Consider the following 26,674-nt stretch of genomic DNA (forward strand, 5'->3'; position numbering starts at 1 on the left):
GGGGCTGGGTGGGGTGGGGGTGACAGGCAGAGAGGAGCCTGGTCAACAAGCCAGCACCACTCAGCCAGGAGGCCGAGGCCGGCTCCCGCAGCCCACGCGTCCAGTGTGAGCAGACACACATAGATGGCTTCCCCGGGGGCTCTTTGTCAGCCACCCACACAGGGAACACACACTGACACACAGGTACACAAAGACCTGAGCCAGGTGGTGGGAGGTAAGTGGGGGAAGGCGAAGGAGCGGGCCCCAGGGTCTGCGGTGGGGGGTGCTGGTGTGGCGGTGGGGGACACACGATGACCTGCCCCTCCTCGGGAAGACCTCAGAGGGGAGAGCAGCCCCCTGCGAGAGCCCCCCGTGCCGACGGTTTGCTGGGACTTGTTGGCAACTAGGCGAGGGTTGCCATAGCTTTTTTATGTAGGGTGACCAGAACCGGCTGAGACTGGTTTGAGGCAGATCAGCTCCTGAACACAATGCAGTCACTGAGCTCCTACAGTGGGATAGCAGCTTCCTCCCTCCATGGCAGCCAAAAGCAGAGGCGCTTGCAGGAAGGTACCATCCCAACACAGTATGTGAATGCACACTTAGACACCACACAGCACTGGGATGTGGCTAATGGAGTCCTGAAAGAGCCTGTGTAGAGAAGATGGGGGAAATGTGCAGGTTTGCAAGGTCTGAGATTACTTGGGCTTTTCCTGCCTTTTTCTTTTGCTTAAGGGATGGACAAGGAGCTGAGATTTATGACCCTTATTAAAGAAAAAAATGTGACTTGCTAGGGTGGGGACACTTGGTTTATGCAATCTCTCTCTCTCTCTCTCTCTCTCTTTCTCTCTCTCTCTCGTTTTTAACAAAACCAAACCAGAATGAACTGATGGATTTGTAATGGCAGTTTGTTTGTTGCTGGAGATTGCTACTTTGCATGCTTTTTTTTTTTCTCTTGCAGGGTATGTTCTGTTTTGTGCTTTTCCTTTTAGAAGCTACTAAAGGGTGTTGGGGATACTTCTGACTATTATGAAGGCCAAAAGGTAACAGTATTGTTCTAGAAAATGAGCATAAATGCTTTCCAGTGATGCTGTAAGGCATACATGCTGTCTTTTTTTTCCCCCCCTTGTAGGCCTGTTGACTGTGGCTGCTTTTAACCCTTTCATCTTTGCAGAGAATGCCACTGTGTGACAGTAACTGAACACTGGTCCAAAGTCTTTCCCAAAGGTCAAGGTTCACAAGGTGAGAGATGATATTTTGAGCATGAATTTAAGTATTTATTTGAAGGTCCATTCAGACACAGGCAGTAGATGGGTACTCTGGAAATGATATTGGGCTCTAAGTGGAGAAGAATTATTCTGAATGTTATCCACTTTTAATGGGATTAGAGTGACTTTATGATGGTATTCCTTTCCAGGCAAAATCAGAATGACCTCATTAAATGGCCTGTGTCTAATCATTTAGAAGATTCAGGCCTGGAAAGAAGCAAGTTTAGAGGATGGTAGGCGGCAGGGCCTTGTAGAGAATGCACTGTTTTGCATTAAGACTAAAGCAGCACACATGTAGTAGTTTCCCGATGATTACAAAAAAAGAAGGAGTTCGCCAAATGGAGGCAGCTTCGCCACCTTTTTGGGATTTGAGAAGTCTGAAGGTAGATTTGCCTTTTGTTCATTCATCACCTTTCTTTTTACCTTGCTCTCTGTTAACCTGAAAGGTTTTTCACTCATAGTCAAGTGGTGGAATGGCTTTTATTGATTTTGGGGGCTGTTGGCAGTGAGTTTGCCATGGGATTATCTGTGGCATACATTTTAATGTGGAATCCTAATGCTGTACCAGGAGGAAAGCGGGTAGTCTGGCTTCATTTGTGAAAAGATGCCTGTTAACTCAAAGCTTTACAGCAGTGGATGGCAGAAAATGTCTAATGCCTTAAGAGATGGAGGTTAGATTTGAGCTGGCATTTTTGTGCACCCTCCAGAATCACAGTTTTTGCAGAAGAGAGAAGACAGCAGGAATGAATGTAGCCAAGGGAAGAACAAAGGCAGTGAGAGCTTACAGGGGAACACTAAACATTTTGCCTTGGGGTTCCTTGTGAAAAGAACTTCCACTTCCCCAAACAGGAAACCAGCAGCTCTAGAATCACATCCAATATGATGTCATCAACAGATAGAGCTGGTTCTGTCTTCTGGTTTGGTAACAGTACAGTCAAGGGGAGCCCATACAAGACATGATTGAAAATAAATTTCTCCTCTACTCTGAAGAGGGTATTTTGTTCCTCTTCGCGGTCAGCAGAACTGAGTCTTTTCAGAAATGCTGAGGATCTTAGAATTGGCTGTGTGCTGGCAGTTGGTGGGCAGAATATCTGCCCTGGAGGGTGTCAAGTATGCAAGGGTTTTTATTGTTCAGAAATATTCCGTGCGGTTGCAGAGCATCCAGTGTGTGAAAAAACTGGCAAAAGGGAAAAGGGAGTGTATGGTCAGCTCAGAGTACTTTGTGTAGTATTTAATAGAGATAAATGTAATCTCGGACTGATAGACCAGTAAATAGCTTACGTGATGGAACAAAATTCTTGACAAATCACTGTGCTGAAATTGGTTTTCAATTCTGCAACGGTTTGGACTGCCAGAGGTGCTGTGTCTGAATGTGGGCAGAAATCTGCTTGCAAAGCACATCCTGGTCCATGTTGCACGATGTGCTGCTCCTGCCTTTTTGGTGCCAACTAAAACTCAGATGGCTAATATGATAAACCTTAATTAGCTTGCTACAAGAAACTGTTTTATAATTTAGTCCTTCACTCCTGTCTTGAGAAAGCCAGTGATTTTTATGTCACTTTGACAGCTAACCCCCCTTGTAAGGAGTCTTTCTTGGTAATATGTTTAAAAGCCCTTTTTGTAAAGCATTGTATGTCACAGAATGTTCTGGTTTACTCTCTCTGTGGTTTTTAGCTTTGTTCCTCCCCCTCCCCCAGAAGGCTCCTGAAAAATAGCATTTGTTTTGCATTTAGGCCGGTCTTTCCAGCTGCAAATGCAGTGTGAGGTTGGAGAGCTGGTTCTCCAGGGCAGCAATCGGGGAAGCTCATCTTGGATGGAGGTCTGTCTCAGGTGGCGGTCTCCTGCTGAGCTCTAACAATGTGGCAGCCCGGGTCCCCGGGGGAGAGGATCAGAGTTTTCTGGGCTTGGGAATGTGAATGTGATTGTGAGTGTGGAGAACAGCAACAGCATTAGCATTCGCTTTCCTGGAAGAGCCAGGAGGGAACGGGGTGGCACCCATACACGGGCTGGGCCTGTGTGTTGCTGTCCCTGTCGCCTTGGAGGCAGCCACACCTGGAGCCCGCAGCCCCGCGCCTGGTCGGGATTGCCTGCAGCCGTCCCCAAGGCGGCCATCTCCTCTGCAGGAGGAATGTGTGGGTTTGGCTGAAGAGGGAACACTGGAAAGAAAGTGTCACTGGCCGTGGAACCCTTTGCTTGTTTTTGTCATTTGCCTACTTAGAATCATTTTTTCCATGTGAAAGAACATTGGATCCAGGGCTTTTAGAACTCAGCCTTCTGGTTCTGGAGGGCTCTGCTATCTCCTTTTTCCCTCTTTTGTCACAAAGAGGTTCCCCGCCCCCACCCGTCTTGACTCCTTTTTAAAGGAGGGTCTAGGAAGGAGGCAGCCAGCACTGGAATGGGATTTTCTGCTTAGCCCTTTGACCAGGATGGGTTCGAATTTTAGGATTTCTCCTCTCCCAACCTCTTTATTTTTCCCCTGGAAGTGCTTTCTTGGGCATTGCTGTGGGGTATAGTCTGTCTTCTGTTGGTTTTGAATAACCTTCCCTGTGTCCTTGGTAGAACTCCATCTGGCTGTGCATCTGGAGCAGACGTTGCCAATACAAGGGAAACTGGAAGTATCTGGAAAAGATCTGGGGTTAATCCCTCCTCATTCCCTCAGTATCTCTTCCTAATCAATACAATTCAGTAATAAAACAATAACAGCTGCCACGGTAAAGGTTAAGGAAATCCACACCTTTGTGTTAGAGTTAGGGGAGGATCTTTAACCAAGTCATGACTAAATAATGAAAAATTTTTAATTTTTAAATTTACATGTAGTAAAATTTATTAGTGGTGTACAGTTCTCTGGGTTTGACAAACATATAGCACTGTGTATCTGCCACCACTATCTGTTAATAAGGAATAGTTCTGTTGGCCCCAAAACTGTCCTCCTGATGTCCCTTTGCAGTCAGACTCATCCCCTGGCAGCTACTGGTTGGTTCTGTCCCTATGTCTATATCTTTTCCAGAATGTCATACAAATATTTGAGATTTATCCATATTACTGTGTGTATCCATACTTGGTTCTTCTTTATTGCTAAGTTGTAGGCCACTGTATGGATGTACCTCAGCTTTTTCTCCTTTCACCAGTTGAAGGACATCAGGGTTTTTCCCAATTTTTGGTGATTGTGAATAAAGTTGTAAACATTTGCATACAGGTTTTAGTTTGAAGATTAGTTTTTATGTCTCTTTGGTAAATACTTCAGAGTGGGATGGCTGGGTCATGTGGTAAATACATGAGAATTAGAAGTTTGAATGAAAATAAATTCAGCTCGTCACAGCTCACACACACAAAAAGATCCAGTCAGCTGCAGTTAAGACTTCTCAAGTAGGAGATTGTAGCGAACATTATCTGAAGACACATGAGAGATGACCGAGATAATAGACCACTCACTAACAGGATGACATGCTTTATAACCCAGAACTAATCGGAATTAGCCAAAAGTGGAAACAAAAAACTGCAAGTGGTAAAACCTTCTTTGTTTCCTACAGCAGTTATTTTTAATCTCTTCAGAAACATTTGGCAGTTTAATTTTTGCATTTGTCTTCAGGTTCAGTAAAACACCAAACAATAATAGAATAAAATTTTTGGAAAGTGGTACTGAAAATCTTTGTTGACATCTTAGTTGTGCAAACAACTTAATCATAATTTGTCTGATTTATTGACTGCCAAAATATTGGTGCTTTTAAAAAAAATATATTTTATTGATTTTTAACAGAGAGGAAGGGAGAGGGAAAGGAAAAGGGAGAGTTAGAAACATCAATGAGATAGCAACATCGATTCACCTGTCTCCTGCACACTTCCTATTGGGGATGTGCCCGCAACCAAGGTACATGCCTTTGACCGGAATCGAACCTGGGACCCTCAGTCCGCAGGCCGGTGCTCTATCCACTGAGCCAAACCGGTTAGGGCTTGGTGCTTTTTTAACATTTGAAGTTATTATTCAGCTTTTATGCCATTTAAGGAAGTAAAAAATACTTAAGCAATATCAAAGCAATGAAATAGGTTGATATTGGAGGCAGATTATTTTTTTAGAGGATAAAATAGTGTTCAGGATCGGGAAGAACAAATAGACCAAGTTATGGTGATGTAGAGCAGGGAGAGCCCCGAGAAGTGGGGAGTGATGTTAAATTGGGGATTATTTCATCTACTTAACAGATACTTACTGTTTACTAAGTGCCGCATGTTGTGCTAGGCACTGGGAGTACCGGAGGGAAAGGAATACAGAGAAAAATTAGTGGGAAGTAGCCCACAGATTCTATGACAGGAATGTAAATGGGCCACCCAATGCCATGTGTCCAGAGAGGAGCCCTTGAAGAGGTAGCTTCTGAGCTGAACCACGAAAGACCAGTAAGAATATGTAAGGCAGGCAAAGACTTGGGGGAAGAATGAGAGTCTGGTGGAACAGTGTGTCAGGGGCACTGAGGGAACTTGGTGTTGACAGTGGTTTGGGGGAGTGCGGTGTGGGAGAATAGAGGAAGCTTAGGCAGTCAAGGCCAGACTTCTGAAGGTCATTCTGTACAGTCCATTTGAGTCCTGGGGTAGTCCCCGGGAGGATGGCATGGAGGCTGGTCAGGCGGGAGGCAGGGAGGTCAAATGGTGGGACCAATGCAAGCAGAATCCAAGAGAGAAGCCCCAGGGCGTGATCCAAGGTGTTGCAGTGGGGATGGAGTGGTAGGTGGTGACTGCCTTGGGGGCAGGCAGGCAGGCCTATGGTTGTTCCCGATGAGATATGGGGGATGGCGGAAGAGGTGGATGAAGGCTCTCGGAGATTACTTGCCACTGGTTGTTTATTTATGTCTCTGAGATCCTGAATTAGAAGGTAGAATAGATTTGGAAGGTGGAGGTGGAGGGGCTTGATAAAGTGAGTTCAAGTTTGGGTTGTCTGTGGGGGTGACTTTTATCTCCCAGATCTGTTTGGGCTGGAGGTCTAGATTGGGAGGATTTAGCATAGACCAGAAATAAATCTTAAAAGGTGGAAAAAGGGTTGGGTTTAATGGTTTATATAGTAAAACCATAAGTGAAGTAGGAGGGTGGCTGAAGAACTTAAGATACATGCTTCAGGAAGTTGGAGGGCCAAACATTGCCAGACAGGTAGAAAATTTTAGTAGTTAATACCTGCAGACACTGCAGTCCGCCATGGTGGGCCTTTCTATATGTTACGTCATTTATACTGAAACCATGAGATTAGCTACGTACTGTTATCCCCATGGTGCGGGTGGGGAAACAGACAAAGATCCTGGCCAGGGTCTGCCAGCTCATAAATGGTAGTAGAGGCAGAATTTGGAAGCCTGCTCCTCACTACCAGGCTATTCTGCATGGGGGAGCACAATTTGACATGGGGAAATCATGAGAGTTGTTTAGGGGTATGGAGATAAGAGGGGGGAGTTGGAGAGAGGGCTCAGGTAAGTGCTCAGCAGCACTGATGTGCAGGTTAGAAGTGGCAGATGGTAGAGGTGAGAATGTGTAATGGAGACGGTTGAGTCCCAGTAAGGGCCCTTGTAATTAGCCAGATTTCCCTGACTTGAGTCATCATGGAGAGAGAATCTGTGTCTACACCAGAGACGGTGCTAGAAATAGCATGTTGAAAAGACAGACATTTTTACTGGTACTAGGGTGAGGATACAAGTTGGAAGGGAGAAGAAACAAAGAGGTGTTTTTGTTTTGTTTAGTCTTTGAAAGGGATGAGAAAAAGTAAATTGAAAGTGGTGTTGAGAAAAATCTTTTGTTCCAACAATAAACAAACACTGGTTAGAGAGTTCTTTGAACCATCATCTACAGATGGAAAGTTCTAAATTCTGTTTTAAGAATGAGGTGTGCGAGCAAATTCTGCTTAATCTAAACCTGGAGACTGAAATAAGTAATTTTTAGGCAAACTCTGGTCTTTTTAACTGTCCCACATAAGTAGCCTCTAGTTGGTGGTGTTTCGTGTCCGAAATGCAGGCTTTGTATTGTTTTGTTTTCAGTCAAATATTATTACAACTTTACATAATTAGAGATTCCAGACATCTTGAAGGATTTATGGAAGCCTGAAGATAGGTCTTAAATGTTTTCCTTTTAGAACATAAACTCCTGCTTTCCAAAGGCTCACTCAAGAGCCTAGTAATGGGTGTTGATTTTGGTAGTTTTCTTCTATGAGGAACAAATTCTTCCTAGGAATCTGAATGATAAAAATTAGATTGCTGAAAAACTTACTAGGTTAGGAAATTCAAATACTTACAGTGATTGAGCCCATATTGGGGTGGGAGGAGGGGTCATCTGTTTTTAGTAGCGGGTAGCAGGTTTGGAACTAGAACCCAGCACTCTGGGCTTCTAGTCTAAGGCTGTTGCATCATTACTTTCTCTCTGCCTTCCAAAATTTATTATATGTATTTCGATGGTATATAAATCAGCTCATTTATAATCCTTATATCATGTAAACCTGAAACCATGAGTTATTCAAATGAAGCCTCACTCATTGATAAGCTGGTCTATTACACTTGCTGATTTAACATAGCAAGAATGCCAGAGGTAGTTTGAGGTTTGTAGCTTGAAAACTGATTATGCCTAGTGGTGTGGTTAAATCTGGGGGGTAAGGCCACGGAGATTTTCAGTTGCCTCTGCCTAACCCTCAATGAAACAGAAATCTGAATTCTGCCCACTGACTAGCTATGGGACCTAGAACGAGTTACTTAAAATAAACCGTACTTTTCTGGAGGGTTTTTTTTTATTAGGATTAAATGCATATAAAGTGTTAAACAGAGTGTGTGGTAGGTAGTAAACCCTTTAAAACCTTGGCTATTCTGTCTTCTGCAGCCTCCTGTTTTTGGGAGAGGGCTTTTGCTCAACATTCTTTTTTTTCGGTCTAGGAGTGTGTTGTTTCCTCTGGCCTTCCTTTGATCTCATTTGTAAGTGGATTTATTTATTTTTTTGGCACCCTAGAAACACATACAATGAGAGTCTCTTGCCTTGTCTGTAGGTCTTCAGTTACAACTGCCCTGTATCTGGTTAAAAGTGGGCGAAATGTGGGCAGGAGGTTATGTACTTGTTCCTACTTGACTATATTTTCATTTGTAGGTGGGAATCTTGCATGAATTTTGTAGTTATAAATCTTGTACTTCAGTGTTCTTAGCTTTTTGAAAAATTCAGCCCAGTGAGTGGCTATAGTCAACATTGTCTGTCTGTTGGTGTAATTTCTGTTGGTCAGAATTTTAAAAAGCAACCTGATTGTGAAGGTATGGCAGGTTTGCCAATGCCTTTGATCTGTCCCTTTCCCCTGGCACTTGGCTTCCCATGTTTGCTCGACAGTGACCAGATACTCATATCTACTTATTGGGGTTTGGTGGTGATGGAAGATTGAGTGCAGAAGGCATCCAAGGGATCTAGGAGGAATTATTTTGTGTCTAGAACTGCTCCGTCCAGTATGATAGGCACCAGCCACATAGGGCTATGGGGCGCTTGCCATGTGGCTAGGCCTAATTGAGATACACACACCAGGTTTTGAAGACTTACACAAAAAACTATGTGAAATAATCTCATTAATAGATTTTTTAGATTGATTGCATGCTGGAATGCCATGAGGACTGAAAGCTGGGAACTCCGATGTCCTCTTGCACTCAGATTACCTGTGCTCCTTCCAGGGCCCCAGGTCCTAGGTTGTCTGTGTCTCTGCCTTGGGGGAACTGTGTTCCCTTTCTTGTGCATATGGCTGCCCCATAGCCCGTATATTGCCATGTCCTCATCTATTTATTTATACATATTAAATTTTATTTTTATTTAAAATTTTTTTAAAAATTACAGTTTGCATTCAACATTATTTTGTATTAGATTCAGGTGTACAGCATAGTGGTTAGACAACCATATACTTTACAAAGTGTTCCCCCTGATATTTCCAGTACCCAGCTGGCACTATACATAGTGATTACAATATTATTCAGGACCCCAAATCTCATTGATCCTGGTCTAATTCAGCTTGGAGCTTGGGAGGGCAGGGTTACTGATAACCCTAAGTGGGTGACAGTTTTCAGTGGGCTTGTGAGACACCCCCCGAGGGTCAGTTCAGTATGAGTCATACAGACAAGTGCAATTAGCTATCTGATGTCAAGGCATTCCTCATTTTATAATGGGATGCTTTCTGGAGGATGTCATTGTAAGAGCAGAATCTGGTAGCTGCCTTTGTTCAGACATCCTCACAGCCATTGAGTGAATGAGCAAAGGCAATGAGAAATGATTTATATGTGTTTATTAGCTAAGTTTAACAAGCTGGAGGCAATGAAAGGGGTCTGCCTTTTAATGGAACATGCTCTTGTTCATGTATGAAAAAGACGTTGTTGACCACTGTTGTTTATTTCAGTGGTAAGTGGATTTTCCTTGGTTTGTTCTGTCTTTTATCTCTTCTGCTTATAGCCTAGAATACAGAATTTCTAGACACCACTGTCTCAGGAGTGTGGTCTGTAGCTTTGCCTTAATTCACTCTTGCCAAGAAATAACTTGCCCATAAGTGAATTGAATTTGTGTCCTTAATTTTTAAAAAAATATATATTTTATTGATTTTTTACAGAGAGGAAGGGAGAGGGATAGAGAATTAGAAACATCGATGAGAGAGAAACATCGATCAGCTGCCTCCTGCACACCCCCTACTAGGGATGAGCCCGCAACCAAAGTACATGCCCTTGATTGGAATCCAACCCGGGACCCTTCAGTCCGCAGGCCGACACTCTATCCACCGAGCCAAACCGGTTAGGGCTGTGTCCTTAATTTTTATACTGTTTTCTAATATGCTTACTTGGATTCTAAGGGTAGAGGTGGGGGGAAGAATACAAAAAAGGAAAGATTGACTCAAGTAGAGATTTTGATAAAAATAAATTTTGGGTAGAATTGTGAAAAAGAAGTGGAACGGAGCTTGACAAAAAGAGAGAGATGAGCCAAGGAGGGAAATGATGGAGAAGTTTAACACTTGGCACAAGAAGAAAATGTGCAGAAGACACTGAGCATAGTTTTCTGGCTAGGACAGAAATTTTGAGCCAGGAAATGTTGGAAAACAAGAGTCTCAAGGAAGATTAGCTAAAGGGTGACTTGGCCACCCTGGAACGTGCAGCTAAGGAAACTGTCTATGCTAAGCCACTTTTGATTTCTAGATGGTTAGGACTCGCAGCGAACCTGACAAGTGAAAGTCTTAACCCATTTTATGCCTGAGGAATTGGAGGCTCTGAGAAATGAACAAATATGCCAAGGCTAGGTTGCCAGTCAGTGTGGGGGTTGGCATTCATATCTGGGTCTTTCTGACCCTGAAATCTATACCTCAGTATAGTAGCCAAAGTGTATGAACTTTTTAAAAACAAAAGTCTACTTTAAAAAAAATCTTCACTTGTCTTTATTGATTTTAGAGAGGGGGGAGGTGAGAGAGAGAGAGAAAGAGAGAAAGAGAGAGAGAAACATTGATCAGTTGCTTTCTTTAAGGGCCCTGACGGAATTAAATCCATGACTCTCCAGTGCAGGAGATGATGCTCCAACCAACTGAGCCACGCTGGCCAGGGCTGAATGAGCTCTTTTGAGTGTAGAAATTGGATCTTTTCTCTCTTTTCTATTTACTCAAAAGCACAAAAACAATGTGTAGCTTTCAGTATTTCTTCCATTAATGCATAGCAAATGTTGATTGAGTAATGCATTGGACTGAGACACTGGAGGTAGGAAATTTGGCAAAACAGCCAGAGGAATAGTTAATACATAATGTTCAGGGTCTTATGGGTACGTAGATGTGTATTTGAGGCCTCTCATAGGTTAGGGGGTTGTGGGGTGTGTGTATGTGTGTGTGTGGGGGGGTGTAGTTTGAGGCTCTTAATAGGTATATAATCCTTCTGGCAAAAATGCAAGTCTGGTCTGTCTGGCCAATGTTAATTTTGGGAAAGATTAAACACATAGTTTAGCAGTTGAGTAATAATAATTATGCTTTAGTGGTTTTGATGTAGATGACTCATAAAATTAAAAAAAAAACTCTGTTCCTCTAATCTTGAGCATTAGGATATTGTTGACCTCTGTTGGAGTTTCAAATTTAGCTGTAAGTTCTCTGGTTACATGGTGCTCTAATTTCACATTCGTAGAGGCTAGGACAAATTTGTTCCGCATCTTAGAAGACCTCGCTGGGCTGCCTTTCTCCAAGAGGCACTTCAGTGAAGGACATTATCATTATACCCCATGTGGTTGCTGGGAGTTCCTGATGGCACCTGTCTTGTTATCATCACCTATTTAGGAGCATCAGTGTTGTGGCTTGATTTCTTCTAGGCTCTCTCTATGCTAGGACCCTATTGCTGACCTTGTTTGGATACTATAATAACTCACATTAATAAATACTTACTGTATTCCAGGTACTTTGGTAAGTACCTACCTAGGTTTTATTTAATCCTCACAATAACTCCAGGAGGTAGATTTGATTTTCTTTTTTTACTGGAGAAAGCCAGCTTAAACAAGCTAAGTAATTTGCTTGGAACCATGTAACTTTTAAAGGAAAGAGCCAGGACTCGGTTCAGTTTGTCTTACTCCAAAAGCCCATGCTGTTAGCCACTGCAGTGCACTGTGGTTTTACAGGTATCATTTTTACAGCTAATGGGCAGAGGCTCAAATGTTGTCGAGGTTCATAGCCACTGCTGCTGGGTCAACCAGTATTCCCCCTGTTGGCATGATCCAGGAGGGATGTCTTGCTTGTTCCATGACAGTGCTGTGGCCATGGCTACTGAAAATAGGTAAACATTGTTACCTGGTCCCCTTTCCCGATTTTTCTTCCTTCACTATATGTATGTGTGCGTGTGCATTTTGCAACACCGATAGTTTCCTTTCGACAGTACTCACCGAACCAGCCCAACAGGGCTTTTGTGCTCAGTTTTATTGAAGGCAGGGCCCCTTTAGAAATACCTGTTTATTGCTCTTCCTCCAAATTTGGAGGTGTATTCCCTTGGGCTGATGCAGAGGTGCCCCTGGAGAGGAACTTCCAGGAGAAACATGGAGTTAGCATTGTTCAGAAACATGGGCAGGAAGCATCTCCCTCACTCTCTACCCCAGAAGGCACTAGTATTTCCTAATACTATCTCTCAAGGAGAGTGCTTTCTTAAACCTGTTTCAAGTGTCTCCCAAAGATGTCTCACCCGAAAGCTTCCAGCCTTAAATAAGCTTGGGTAGTGCTCAGCCTGGATCCCCGTAATGAAGATGCCTGTTGGAAGTTCAGAGAAGCCTGGAGAAAAGAAGGCTGTGAGTGTGTGTGTATGTATGTATTTAACCCAGCATTTCCCAAATTCCTAGACTGTAGAATCAATTCCTTCTGCCCTGTTTTTGGTGGGAAGTTTAGTAACAGGAGGAGCATTCCTGGGTGAACATTGTTCCAAACTGATGGTTGTCTCAGGTGAAATGAATGAAACTCGAGAGAGGGCCTTTGAGTAGAATATAGCGATTGACAAAATGATGTCATCAGTTCTATTTCTCTGTTTTTCTTTTCTTTTTTTCTGTTTTCTGTCTACTCTAGGAAGAGAACTTTTAAATAAATTTAAGTCAACAGTCAGTAGGCATGTTGTGATGATAACTTTGGGGGATGCTTTCAGTTATAACATATAGATGAAAGTACCACATTTCATAATTCCACCTGTAAGTAAAATAGGTATCTGACAAGAATTGCTTAACGATTAGGCGATGGCCTCATTTGGCAATATAAGAAGGGTTATAATAACTATGCGGGGAGTCCATTTGTCTACACCCGACCTCAGTTGGTGGGAGAGGGCAGGGGTAGGTGTGGTGAGCTGCACCAGTGACTTGCCACCATCTCCATGCTAGAAGGCTCTGGTGCGGATGACGAGGGGAGCAGATTTATCATGATTTTAGTAGGATTTTAGTTGTATTTTTGAAGTGGTTGTTTGCGGCAGCAGACTGCGGTGTTTACCTATGCCGCCATCTTGGTCTCTCAGGAAGAGAACTTTTAAATAAATTTAAGTCAACAGTCAGTAGGCATGTTGTGATGATAACTTTGGGGGATGCTTTCAGTCATAACATATAGATGAAAGTACCACATTTCATAATTCCACCTGTAAGTAAAATAGGTATCTGACAAGAATTGCTTAACGATTAGGCGATGGCCTCATTTGGCAATATAAGAAGGGTTATAATAACTATGCGGGGAGTCCATTTGTCTACACCCGACCTCAGTTGGTGGGAGAGGGCAGGGGTAGGTGTGGTGAGCTGCACCAGTGACTTGCCACCATCTCCATGCTAGAAGGCTCTGGTGCGGATGACGAGGGGAGCAGATTTATCATGATTTTAGTAGGATTAGGTCTTGGTGGGAAAGTCTGTTCCCTTAGCACCACTGACATTTGGGGCTGGATAATTCTTTGTTGTGGGATGTCCTGTGTATTGTAGGAGGTTTAGCAGCATCCCTGGCCTCCACTCACCAACTCACCAGATGCTAGTAGCACCTCTTGCCCCTGCCAAGTTGTGATAACCAAACATGTCTCTGGACATTGCTAATTATTAGTGTGGCGGAGGGGCAGAATCCCTCCAGTTGAGAACCACGGTCTTAAAGCCTTGGGGCAAGAACAATACTTCCAAACTTTGAGGAGTGAAATTCCACAAGTAAGACCTCCCAGGGAAGCAAGTGTCTTTGAACTGTAAAACCCCAGATAAGTGAAGAAGAGCTTCAGCTACTCATTTTCCCTTCCATGCTTCTAGTCCTGGAAGTCTCAAAAATGTTTGCAGCCCTGGCCAGTTTGGCTCAGTGGATAGAGTGCTGACCTGTGAACTACAGGGTTCCAGGTTCGATTCCCAGTCAGGGCACGTGCCTGGGTTGCGGGCTTGATCCCCAGTAGGGGTGTGCAGGAGGCAACCGATCGATGATTCTCTCTCATCATTGATGTTTCTCCCTCTCCCTCCCCCTTCCTCTCTGAAATCAATAAAAATATATATTTTTAAAAAGTTTGCAATTATTTTAAATTTAGTATTTAAAACAAAGAAAAATTACGGGTAAAATCAGAAAGAACATAGCCAAAAGTAGAACTGCTGGTTTGATTAGAGCATTTCAGGGACAAAAGCCCTGTGCAGGATTTAGATTTATGTGTAAAAATTTAGAGGGCTTCAGCAGGTGACCAAGGAAAGTTACTTTGAAGCCCCCCTTTTGGTACTCAAAATATCACTTCTAGTTTAGAAAATCTATATTTGCTTCAAGCTATAATTGTAGAGATGCCACTAAAAAATGTGGCATTTATAAAATTCCAAAGGAATGCTTCTAAATCCTTCATGAGTTTTCCTCCTAATCCAGGAATCCTTTTGTTTTTAGTAGTTAAATGGATAAGTGAGTGATTTCTTAGTTTTGAAATATTGGAATTCACCAAACATGCTTCATTAAAAAAAAGAAAAAAAAGAGGCAGTTTATATCCAACAGGGAAGGAATTTAGACTTTTTTCCCCTTGCTTTCTCATCGTGAAACTATTTGAATAACCCAGTTAAAGCAGAGGCTGTAATGAATTTTCCTGAAGTTTACTAATGGTGACAGGTTCAGACCAGACCCTTTCAGAATTTCTCATTGACGAATTAGTAAATTCCGGCACAAGGGTCTTTTAGTTAAAAGAATGCCTATCCGTTGGGAGACAGAGCTCGTACAATAGTACCTTTTATGGAATTTGCCAAGATTGATGATTTTGACTATCCCTAAGTTCAGAGGAAATTTTAGCTTCCAACTATGTCCCCCCAGATTTTGAAAACGCACACCTACACTTGGGTGAATGAACTTTGAAAAACATCATTCCCTTGTCAAAATGATTTGCACCCTAAGCCTTTCCATGAATTTCACACATATATTTTATGTATCTATATGTAAACATATACAAATGCAATATGCTTATATAAAGAATTTTAATGTGTATATATTTATGACCTGATTCCCCCCCCCCCCATGGTATATCTTGATTGTTCAACATAAGTATCTATAATAGTTTTACCTTACTTTTAATGACTGCATAGTACTCCGTAAAAAGATGTAGCATAAACAATAAGTGTACTTAAACACAGTGGAACTGTATACTTACAAATGGTTAAGATGGTAAATTTTATATCATGTGTATTTTACCACAATTAAGAAAAGAAATGTAGCATAATTGATCTATTAATTTCCCTGTTGGTGGACATTTATGTATTTTCCAGGGTTATTTTTATACAGATGCCCCTCACTGTGGAAGGTTTTGTTTTTTTTTGCTTGAAAATACGGCCCCTGTGCCCTAAGATATGGCAAATAGGACCCTTGCCCTTTTTTCTTTGGAGTAACTAAGGAAAGAGCAGGTTTTTTCTTTCTGGACTTGGAGAGTTTTTTGGTTGGGGGGGGTGCTGTTGGAGAGACAGACTTCTGCAGTCATCTCCTTAGCTGAAGCTTTTGTTTCATTGGCTCCCAAACTCAGTTGGGGCCTGGACAAGCTCTGCCCGGAGCAGCTCTTTACTGTCCCAAACCAGATATCTGCAGAGATGGTCAGCCCAGGGAGATTGCCTGCTTCCCAAAGGCATTCCTGGAGGTGAAATGAAGGACACTCCTAGGGAGAACACAGCCAGATAACTGGGTCAGAGGCCTTATTCCATAATACAGTTGTGCAGGCACGAGGAGGCCGAGGAGGCACTGGGCAGGAAGAACCCCGCCAGCTGTCAGGTCTGTGTGCAATGGTTTGGTGCTTAGTTAACTTCTGTGCTTGATTTTTTTAGCAGAGCCACCTTTTGACATGTTAACCTGAGGGCAATCCTGCCCTTCAAGTTTACATTCTGCTTTCTAAAGAAAAACAGGGGGCATGTATTTTGGGAAGCTTTGTATATTCAGTAAGTAGATATCCCACTGTTCCAAGAACCTTAGCGCTCGTGGTAAATAGTCAGCACAGTTCTATTTTTGCCTCTGGAGCAAGAGAAAGAAAACAGTGGTCATGCGGAATGACTGGAGGTGCTTAATTTGGGTATGTTTGATGCAAGTTTAGTCACAGGATGATCCAGCAAGCACCCTGCATGTCATGGTGGGTGAGGGGTTCTGGTGGGAGAAGAGGATAAAGAAACTGGTCTGCTGCAGCAGTGAGGGACCTGTCACCTTCCATTGGGGCTTGCCCAGAAAATCACACAGCAAAGCAGAACCCCCAAGCCGGAGCAAGCAGGAGGAGCATCTGTGTCCTTCGGGACTAGCAAAAGTGTCCTCTCCCAAATCCAAGTCCCTTTCAATGCTGGAGCCACACTGAGCCCGGGGAAGCTGCGGTCAGACCCACTTCCTGAGGAAGTGACTGAGGCGGCCAGCTTTGTGAAGGCTGCCTCACCCAAGAGTCCCACAGGGCAGAGGAGTAGAAACTGCATGCAAATTGGTTTTCCTTTGAGCAGGGCTTTGGGAGTAAAGTAGTCTTCCACAACTGGGCTTTTTGTTAGCTTAGTGCTTTGCTTTCAAAAATGGGCTCTTACTGCCCTTCTATTCTCTATTCTCGTTGCCTTTTGTGGTTGTCCTATACTCCCAGAAATCAGTACCTCGACCCAGAGAATTTTAGGTCTTCCCTAGAACTTTTGGAATTATGCTCTTACCTAAGTTATGAAAACCCAATATATTTTAAGGGAATTTAGTCAGTCTTTATGGGACGTTTGAATGATAAAACACAGTCTTTATGGGACGTTTACTTTTGTACAAGCAGACTCAGGATAAAACTCCTGGTTGGTAGTGGAAATTGGGCATTTTTGGAACTTGCTTGTGATTTTAGCAAACTACAAAAGAAAGTCAAACTAAATTAGTCCACTCCATGGGAATGTAAAGAACCACTTCGAATGGCCCCTGTCATGGCTCAACATCACGTGTTTGCTAATAAAATATTTTCATTTTGAATTTTCTTTTTAAAAATAAAAATGAATATGATTCACACTTTTCCTTCTCTTTTCCCCGTTGTTAGCCAATTGTGGACCATATTTTCTCATTGATGTTCCATTCCTCCCCACCATTTACATAACACTGAGTTACAAGCCGTGAAGTTAGCTAGGTAGAGGTGACTAGACTGCTGGGCTTCCTGTTTCCAGGTGGCTGTCACCAGAAAGAGGACAACTTCTTCAGGGTGAACCTTAACTCCATCAGGCTGTCGTTCTTGAGCCATGTACTATATATTGATGTTATATCCTTTTTCTTCATGTTACTTTTACTTGCCTCTTCATATATATCTTAATTTTTTAAAAAATGTTTTTATTCAGAGAAGGGAGAGGGAGAGAGAGAGTAACATCAATGGTGAGAGAGAATCATTGATCAGCTGCCTCCTGCACGCCCCCTACTGGGGATCGAGTCCACAACCTGCACACGGGTCCTGACTGGGAACCAACCCTGATCTCCTGGTTCATAGGTAAACAACCATTGAGGGACACCCGCCGGGCTATATCTTTGAATTTTTAAATAAAATCCAGTTATTAAGAAAACAGCACTCAGATTAATTTGTACATTCTACTTAAAAGGACATTTTTCAGACGTGGAGAAGGTGCTTAAGAAATCCTAAATCCTAAATAAAGTTATCAATACTTACATATTATGACCTGGGCTTATCTAAGCATTTGCTTTCCTTCTACCCAGAGGGCAGTTGCTGTGCCTTGGACTCCAGTTTCCTCTGTGCTGTTTTACAGGAAAGGGTGGCCATTACCTCTTTAATGACTTCTGGTTACTTTTTTGACCTTCAACTGTACCTAGTATCTGTTTGCTAAAATCCCCATGATTCTGAATGGCACTGTTAAAGGAATTCATTCTCCCTCTCTTTTTTGAACAATTTTAAATGTAATAGGAAGTATGATGTGAATGGCATGTCAGGTACTACCTCTATTCTCACCGACTGTTTTAAATGTGAATGTCTCTTTGCATGTTCTGTTTCCTCTCCTCTCTCTTTACTCTTCCTTCTCTCCTCTTTCCCGTGACCTGTCCCTTCTGGTAGATACAGGGCTCCTTTCTTTAGAGAGGGACCTGGGACCCTTGAACTTATGAACATTTAAAAATCAGATAAAACAGATTGTGCTTTATAAATGGGGTTAAAAAGTTTTCTCATGCTTGATTTTGGTCTATGATTTTGCATGTTTTAAGACTTGTTACTTAAAATGAGAATTTGTTTATAACAAGTTTGACTAAAGCCACCTTACAAAGTTGACTAGCTACCTCATTCTTTCTGACCAGTCCTTTTTTCTTGTTGACCACATCTATTTCTTTTTTCATCTTAGCATGATATGATATTAAGTGCCAGCTGAAATCAGTCTGCCTTCTTGAACTTTTGGGTTCACACTTGCCTTGAGTTGGGGAAAGTAATTTATTGTTTAAATAAGATTTCCTTAAGGCTAAGATGCCTTAGTAGAAATGAAAGAAAAAGAGTACTGAAATATCAGACATATGGGTAAGTTATTCTTTGAGACATGTTAAACATAAAGGTTATATTTAAGAGCACAAGTAAACGATTTTAATGTCCCCGTTTCCCTCATCCTTCATTTTATCACATGAGTTAAAAATATATCTTCAGAATTTTAAAGCAAACGGGTGAAACAACATTGTATGCCTTAAAGGTTATTTTTTGAAGTGTTCTTATTTTTATAAAAATTCTCAAAGGAAGGGAAGTTCTCTGGTTTCTTGCTTTGGCAAAATTTCTTTAGAAAATATAAAAATCTATATTTGAAAGGGTACACTTGAACAAATGTATATGTTGAATTAACATGGACATATGTTTGTGACATGTTGCAAACATGCATAGACATAGAACGATGTCTGTGGTACATTGTTAAAATTATATATATGTATTTATGATTACGTACTCATTTAGAAGTATATATTCCAAATGTTCGCAGAGCTTATCTCTGATGAGTGGGTCTTCTGGAGACTTACTTTCTATTGCTTATACTTCTGGGGTTTAGAGTATTAGCAAAAAAGCATATACTACTCATAATAAAAATGTTTTAAAAACCCATGATTAGAAAGTATTTTGAATACATGGGTAGCCTGTTGGCTAAATAAAGCTCTTTTCAAAGATGCTACTGGGATGTTCAAGTTAAGAGTGATTCTAATGGAGTAGCAATGCTCACGTAGAGATTTTGGTTATATTGGCTGGAAGGTCCTAGAATGGGGGCATGAAATAGAGGAAGCTGGATGCCATTACTGAAGCAGAACTCACAGAAAAACTCAAGATTCCGCTACTGGTGGGTGAAATGATGGGACCTACCATCTCTGCAGTGTTCAGCACATAGAAAGTATTCAGAAATGCTTGTCAATAAACTGAGAGCAAGTTGGTTATTCCAGGTTATCAAATCAGCAATTTCTGATTTGTGCTTCAAAGAAAAGAAAAAGAATAATTAGAAGTTCTGTGAGGTACTGAATTTTTTCTGAGAAATAAGTTCATGGTTAGCTTTCAGAAATGAGATAATTGGGAAGCTGTATACATTTTTGTTATTTCATATAGTAGAACTGCTTGGAGGCCTAGCTTACCTGTGGAATGGTTGATTTTAACGTTTTGTTTATCTTTAAAAGGTGTGGCTTATCACTCTCATGTGTGTAAGCAGTGATTGAATGGGGTAGGATGGTGGCACATTTTTACCTAACTGCCAATCAGCGAGGTGGTCCCAGAATACCCTGATCCTTCTGGAAAGGCCCCAAAATGTTCCCTGGGTTGATTGTGGCTTTTTCCTTGTCCTGTTACTGTCTTTGGTAGTGAGATAGATTTGTTTCCTCTTATTCCGATTCTGACCACTTAGGGAAGGAAGAGACGCTCCATAGCTCATCTTTGTCTAGCCAGTATCTTTGTAGATTGCTGTTGTTTTCTTGTTCTTACTGTCCATCATTTGCCTGATCATTCTCAGCACTTTTGCTAAGAAGTATAAATATATGATTTTCATCATAGAAAGCCTTTCCTCTTTAGGAAGGGTTTAAGTAATAAAACAAGTGAAATAATATTCTTACTATCAAATCTAACAAACCATGGCTGGTTTGGGCATTAACTTGCAAGGCTTTAAGATGATTGACCTTCTTGCCCTGACTGGTTTGGCTCAGTGGATAGAGCGTCAGCCTGTAGACTGAAGGGTCCCAGGTTCGATTCCGGTCAAGGGCATGTACCTTGGTTACGGGCACATCCCTGGTGGGAGGTGTGCAGGAGGCAACTGATCGATATTTCTCTCTCATCAGTGTTTTTGACTCTCTATCCCTCTCCCTTCCTCTCTGTAAAAAAAATCAATAAAATATATTAAAAAAAAAGAAAAGATGATTGACCTTCTTATTCTTCCCTAAGAAGTGAATTAATCATTTGCCTTTTCTGCAGTTTTGATCCTCCATTTACCCACTTTACTTCCATCAGATTTGAAGTCTTCCTCAATGTCAGGCACTCTTTGGCATTTTGTTGTTGTTTACTTCAGAGAGGAAGGGAGAGGGAGAAACAAAAAATCAATTATAAGAGAGAATCATTGATTGGCTGCCTCCTGCACGTACCACACTGGGGATCAAGCCCACAACCTGGGCATGTGCCCTGGCCAGGATCGAACCCTGACCTCCTGGTTCATAGGTCAGTGCTCAACCACTGAGCCACTCCGTCTGGGTATTCCTTGGCATTTTATGAACAGAAGTAACATCAATTTTTTCTAGGTATTTTGGCAGTTTTACCTAGGCTCATATTCTGCCCTGCCTGGCATATTTTAGAAGTTAATGTACATTAAGGTTTTGGGGGCAATTGGAATCATAATAGATGCATTGGGACTTGGAGAAAAGTTACCATCCTAAAGGTAAGGCCCAAAGAAATTGTGCCTGAACTTTCCCCTTCTTCCCCCATATCCCTGTGGCAATGGGCCAAAGAACAGAGGCTCTAATTGGGCTTTCTGTGTTAACTGTCACTGAAGTTCAATCCAAATTGGATTGCCCCAGTTGGATTGCCTAACCGGGCACACCAGCTGGCATGGTGGTCTCTGCAGGGGAGTGTGCGTCTCCGATGCCCTACCATCTCTGCTGCTGTGGTGGTGTCTCCTTATTGGCTGCAAATGAAATAGACTCATTTCCTGAAGGTGGTATTTCCCAGAAGGCACACAGCACCTCTGAGGTGCTCTTAGGAGAAAAAAAGGTCTAGAGGGCAAGAATATTTGGTAAATATTAGGTACTCCAACCCTTTGTGTTTCAAAGTGCACATTATTATATTAAAGATCTCAAAGGGGTGGGGATAAAGATTGGGGAAGTCTTTTGGTAAGGAAACCAGTTAAAACTTTAACTGTTTGTCCCTAGAATCTTCCTTCTCTCCTTATCTCTACAAACAGGGCATATTTTGGGGTACAGAGATGAAGAGAGTGTTGGAGCAGCCTCATACTGACTCACCAGCTCATTGCATGCTCCTCTCAACTCCATCAGTGACATTGTTTTAGTAGCTTGAAATGTATCATGGTGGAAGTATTTAAATCACAGAAATGAGTAAGTGCTTAAAACCAAGGTTCCCCACCCCTTAGACTCTGGTTCTTAAAGGTTAGTAACATTCTGCTGATATTTATCAACCCAGTTCCCTAAAGATGTTGCAAAAGGGTACCAGGCATTAGAATACATTTCTGAAATCTACATTTTTTTTTAATCCTCACCGAGGATATTTTTCCTATTGATTTCTAGAGAGTAGAGGGAGGTCGGAGGGAGAGAGAGAGAGAGAGAGAGAGAGAGAGAGAGAAACATCGACGTGAGAATGACATATCAATTGATTGCCTCCCGCATGAGCCCCTACGGGGGCTGGGGAACCTGCAACTGAGTTAGGTGCCCTTGATGGGAATTGAACCCACGACCCTTCAGTCTGTGGGCCGACACTAACCACTGAGAAAACGGAGGGAGGTCGGAGGGAGAGAGAGAGAGAGAGAGAGGGAGAGAGAAAGAAACATCGACGTGAGAATGACATATCAATTGATTGCCTCCCGCATGAGCCCCTACGGGGGCTGGGGAACCTGCAACTGAGTTAGGTGCCCTTGATGGGAATTGAACCCACGACCCTTCAGTCTGTGGGCCGACACTAACCACTGAGAAAACTGTTCAGGGCTGAAATCCACATTGTTAAATTCGTTGTAACTTGTCTTCCTTCTTCATTATGGCATTTTTTAAAAATTGTGGTAAAACATACACAACCTATATCAACCATTCATAAGTATATGATACAGTGTCATAAATACATCACCCTCAATAAAATGTTTTCAACACCCCCAACAAAAAACTCTGAACCATTTAAACAATAACTCTTCCTTCCCCCTTCCCTAGTCCCTGGTAATCTCTCTTCTACTTTCAATGAACTTGCCTATTCTAGGCCCCTCATATTAAGTGGAAAGTGCAGCAGTTTTTATGTGACGTGTCTGCCGTCTGGGATGGGAAGGTGGAGAAGTGGGGTTAGCATACACTTGGAACATTTTTAGCCATAAGCATCTGTGTGTGGATACCTTTATTTTCCTCCCCTCTGCACACATTTTGGCCCGTATGAATGTAGCTCTTAACTGTGAGCTACTTCAAGTCCTTCTTTAGAGGCATTATATAAATAAAGCAACACACGATGTACATCACTGTTAAAAAGACCAATATATTGGACGGATTGACGCCGGTTGGGATTAATCAAGTAGAGACTTGTCTTCAGGAAGCTTTGAATAGGAAGATAGACTAGGCTGAGGAGTCGAGCATATGAAGATCAACCAGCAAAAGAACAAGCTGGGAGACAGGGTCCCAGCCTGTGACCTTACCTTTTACAATGGGCAGCCTGCTTAGCTGGAGACATAAAAGGCTGCACAGACTATGTTCTTCAAAGGCCATGGCTTTGTTTGGGGGTCACGTCTGAGGTTGTAAGCCTTTTTCTTTTTCTTTCTGTTTCTACCCCCCAGGGTTTGAACAGAGACAAGAAAAATTCTGGGTTGGGATTTCTCTTTGATATTGGGCCTCGTCTAAGGGGGACTTGTTATTAATATTTCATTATATATGCTCTTAGATTTGCTAAGTTTGATGAAACAGTTCAGCTGTTTCTGAATTAAATAATTTTATAAGCTGTGTACTTAATATAGATAGATAATGTAAAAGTAGTTGAATGCTGAAAGGTTTTCTTCTCCACTCTGTTTTCCCTTCCTTTTACTTTTAACTCTCATCGAGTAAGGATCTTCTAAATGCATTGGGGTTAGGTAAGAGAGACCTTAAAAAAGAAAAATACATTTAAAAGTTCTTCCTGCTTATTCATGAAACCTGATTTTTCACTAAAAATGACTTCCTGGGTTTTCAATTATATGACATTTTGTGACAAATAAAGGCATTTGCTGTATTTCACTGTTTTGGACCACACTAATGCAGTAACACCCTAAGGGTTTCATTCAGTGAACCATTTTCTTACTGTGCCGGCTTTGCATTTGCATTAGGAAAACCCATGAGTATGTTTGTTTGTTTGTTTTTCTAAAAATATATATACACTAGAGGCACGTTGCACGAAGATTCGTACAATAGGCCTTCTTTCCCCTGGCTGCCAGCACCAGTTTTCCTCTGGCACCCGGGACCCAGACCTTCACTCTGGCCACCGCCTCCCATCTTCGCTCTGGACACAGTCTTCACTGCGGCTAGAGCCTTCAGTCTTTGCTCCTCGCTCCGGCCGGAGTCTTCAGTTTCCGGCCAGAGCTGCTCTTGTAGCTTCTTCCGCCCCCCACCCTCCCTGGGTCCCAGGGGGCCGCCTTGCCTGCGGCCTGGCTTTTCGGCGGCTCCTGGGGTCACACACGGGGGCCTGGATGACAGCTCCCGGTGTCCCACCCTGCCTGCAGTATGCAAATTAACCACCATCTTTGTTGGCGGTTAATTTGCATATCGTGCTGATCAGCCAATGGTGATGGTAGCGAAGGTACGGTTAATTACCATGTTTGTCTATTATTAGATAGGATATATAAGGAGAGTTAGAAACATCAATGATGAGAGAGAATCATTGATTGGCTGCCTCCTTCATGCCCCCCCACTGGGGATGAAGCCTGCAACCTGGGCATGTGCCCTTGACCGGAATTGAACCCGGGACCGTTTAGTCCGCAGGCCGATACTCTATCCACTGAGCCAAACCGGCAAGGGCCCCATGAGTATGTTTTATTTGGTTTTGGGTAAATGAGACTTGAGGAGCAGAGCGATTTTTGAGTTGTTTACATCGAGGAAATAGATATGTAGTTAAGATGGTTACTTATCTCTTTTTAACAATTTTAACTTTTTGGCAAATACATGTACATAGATTTTAAAAAAAGCAAACAGTATTTTCCAGTCCTCTTCCCTGAAGGCAATTAATTTCAACTCTTTGAAATGAACTCTTCTGTTAATTGACTTTTTTATTTCTAAATAATATACTTACTCTGCTAAATTTGGACTTCTTTATTTGAGTTGTTACCTCCCGACTATCTATGGAGGCAGAAGGTCTGGGTTCTGTTCCATCCTCTACCATTTCCTGGCCATATGTCCTTGAGCAACATACTTACATTTTCTCTGCCTAATATATAAAACAGGAATAATAATAATAATAACAGTAATGGCCCCAGGCCTGCCCTTAATGTTGCAGGGGCAAGAGTACAAAGGGAGACCAGATGGCTAAATATTTAAAAGGCATAATGAAATATTTAAAAGATACATTTAAATATTTAAAAGGTATATACCATATGCCTTAATATTTTAAAGGTTTAAATCAGGCAGTATCTATGGCCTGGCCCCACCCCCACCCAAGCTTACTTCTCAGGCATCTCCCTCAATACCCAGGCTCTGAAGACACCCTCATCCTTGGACCAACCCTGTGGCTGAGTGAGTCCAGCCCAGGTGGGAGCAGGGCCAGGATCCAGTGGACCCAACTGCAGACTGAGGGAGCCTGGAGAGAGGGCTGGTTTCTTCATCCAGGATAATCTTGAACTCCCCTACACCTGACTTTTCTGACATTGTAAGCACCTCCCCAAACCTGTACCATCTGTGCAGGGGGCGGTCAGAGAGCCCTGGCACCTGGGGCAGAGTCCGATCTGTACATGCACACACACCATCTATTTTCCTCCCCCTTTCCCATAATCCCCATTCATGCAGCCCCTTTCCAAAATAACACAAACAGAACTCTTCTGTGAGAGTGGAAAGAAAAAACAAGTCTGTGTTTTGGTCTGTTAGATAAGTGGGTTGTCTATAAGCCCCGGCAGGCTCAGGGCAGAGGCTCTTCTGTCTGGAGGCAAAGGTGCTTAGTGCCCCTGGGCCGTGGTGAGGATTAAGAAGTTAACTCGGCACAGCTCTCACAGCAGTGTCTGGGCAAGCCCTGCACCTTTGCTCATGTTTAATTTTTTGGTGTTCTGTAACTCTGCTATCATATGGACTGACTTCATTTGCTTGTGCTGGGCCGTCAGAGGTAGAGGGTTGCCAGATTTAGCAAACAAAAAATGCAAGATGCCCAGATAAACAATGGAACATACTTACACTAGGAGATTAATTGTTGTTTATCTGAAATTCAAATTTAACTGGACGTCCTGTGTTTTATCTGGCAGTCCTGTGAGGGCCCTTGCAATCCCAGACTTGGCTCCTTTACTTGTCTTGGGAGATAGTCCTGTATTTTTTTCTTTATAATATCCGCTCTGCATTTTCTCTTCCTGAAACTCTTATTAGTCAGATGTTGGACCAACTAGATTGAATTTGTAATTCTTATGCCTTTTCTCTCCTATTATCTGGATATCTGTTCTAATTTCTGGGTATATCCTGATTTCCTTGACTTACTATTTTTTTTAACCTGTTTTATTTTTTATTTTAGTTTTTAATATTATTCTCTAACTTCCTTCTTGTTCTTTGGGTTCTTCATCATAACTTCCTCTTTTTTCTTTGCGGATACTATTATATGCATATTCTCCCTGTCTGTGGCAGCTCTGTCCTCTTTCTGTTTGTTTATTGTGGTTTATTTTGGTCTCTTCCTGCTGGAGGCTTTCACACAGGCCTGGCGATCTTTAAGGATGAGGCTGTGAAAAGCTGGTTGGAAGCTCTGCCCGCACAGGTGAGACCTGGTTTTTGGGGGGCTTCTCTGATTATTCATGGAGCTGCACTCTCAGTGCAGGGCCCCACAAGTCAGCATCTGGAATTTTTTCCCTGGAGCTTTTCGTGGGAGACTTGGCCATTTTGCCTGGGGAATAAACTTGGCTTGTGGTCTTAGAGGTGGAGGAAACTGAAGGCCAGGCTTTCTGTCTTCTACTTCACTGCTGCTCGTCCCTAGCTGACCCAGGTTGCAGAGGGTCAGTGGTCAAACGAGGGCTCCTTCCAGGCCTGACTAACATCCTCCATCACCATAGCCGCCTCAAGCAGAACCTTGGGACCTAACTCCTTTTTCCCCCAATATATATGTTTTTATTGATTTGGGAGAGGAAAGGAGAGGGAGAGAGAAACATCAATGATGAGAGGGAATCACTGATGGGCTGCCTCCTGTACC

The 26,674-nt window shown here is 42.5% G+C and overlaps 1 protein-coding gene across 5 annotated transcripts in view; it reads left to right on the top strand.

The window, feature by feature from the left end:
- Nucleotides 1-26,674, top strand: part of ZNF532 (zinc finger protein 532) — a 103,054-nt gene that overhangs the window by 5,776 nt on the left and 70,604 nt on the right. Inside the window, exons 1-3 of one of the 5 annotated variants that reach the window (XM_014546931.1) lie at nt 267-546; nt 938-1,019; nt 1,151-1,218. The exons of 1 other annotated variant lie outside the window; for it this stretch is intronic. In XM_014546931.1, coding sequence (XP_014402417.1) covers nt 1,006-1,019; nt 1,151-1,218 — 82 coding nt within the window. In that variant the 5' untranslated portion in view covers nt 267-546; nt 938-1,005. Of the gene's footprint in view, nt 1-266; nt 1,020-1,108; nt 1,219-26,674 lie in introns of those variants that run through there. 3 more of the 5 variants (XM_014546932.1, XM_014546934.1, XM_014546933.1) reach the window with 3 other exon arrangements.

The sequence above is a fragment of the Myotis brandtii genome, unplaced genomic scaffold (genome assembly GCF_000412655.1).
Source record: "Myotis brandtii unplaced genomic scaffold, ASM41265v1 scaffold457, whole genome shotgun sequence".
Lineage (NCBI taxonomy): Eukaryota > Metazoa > Chordata > Mammalia > Chiroptera > Vespertilionidae > Myotis > Myotis brandtii.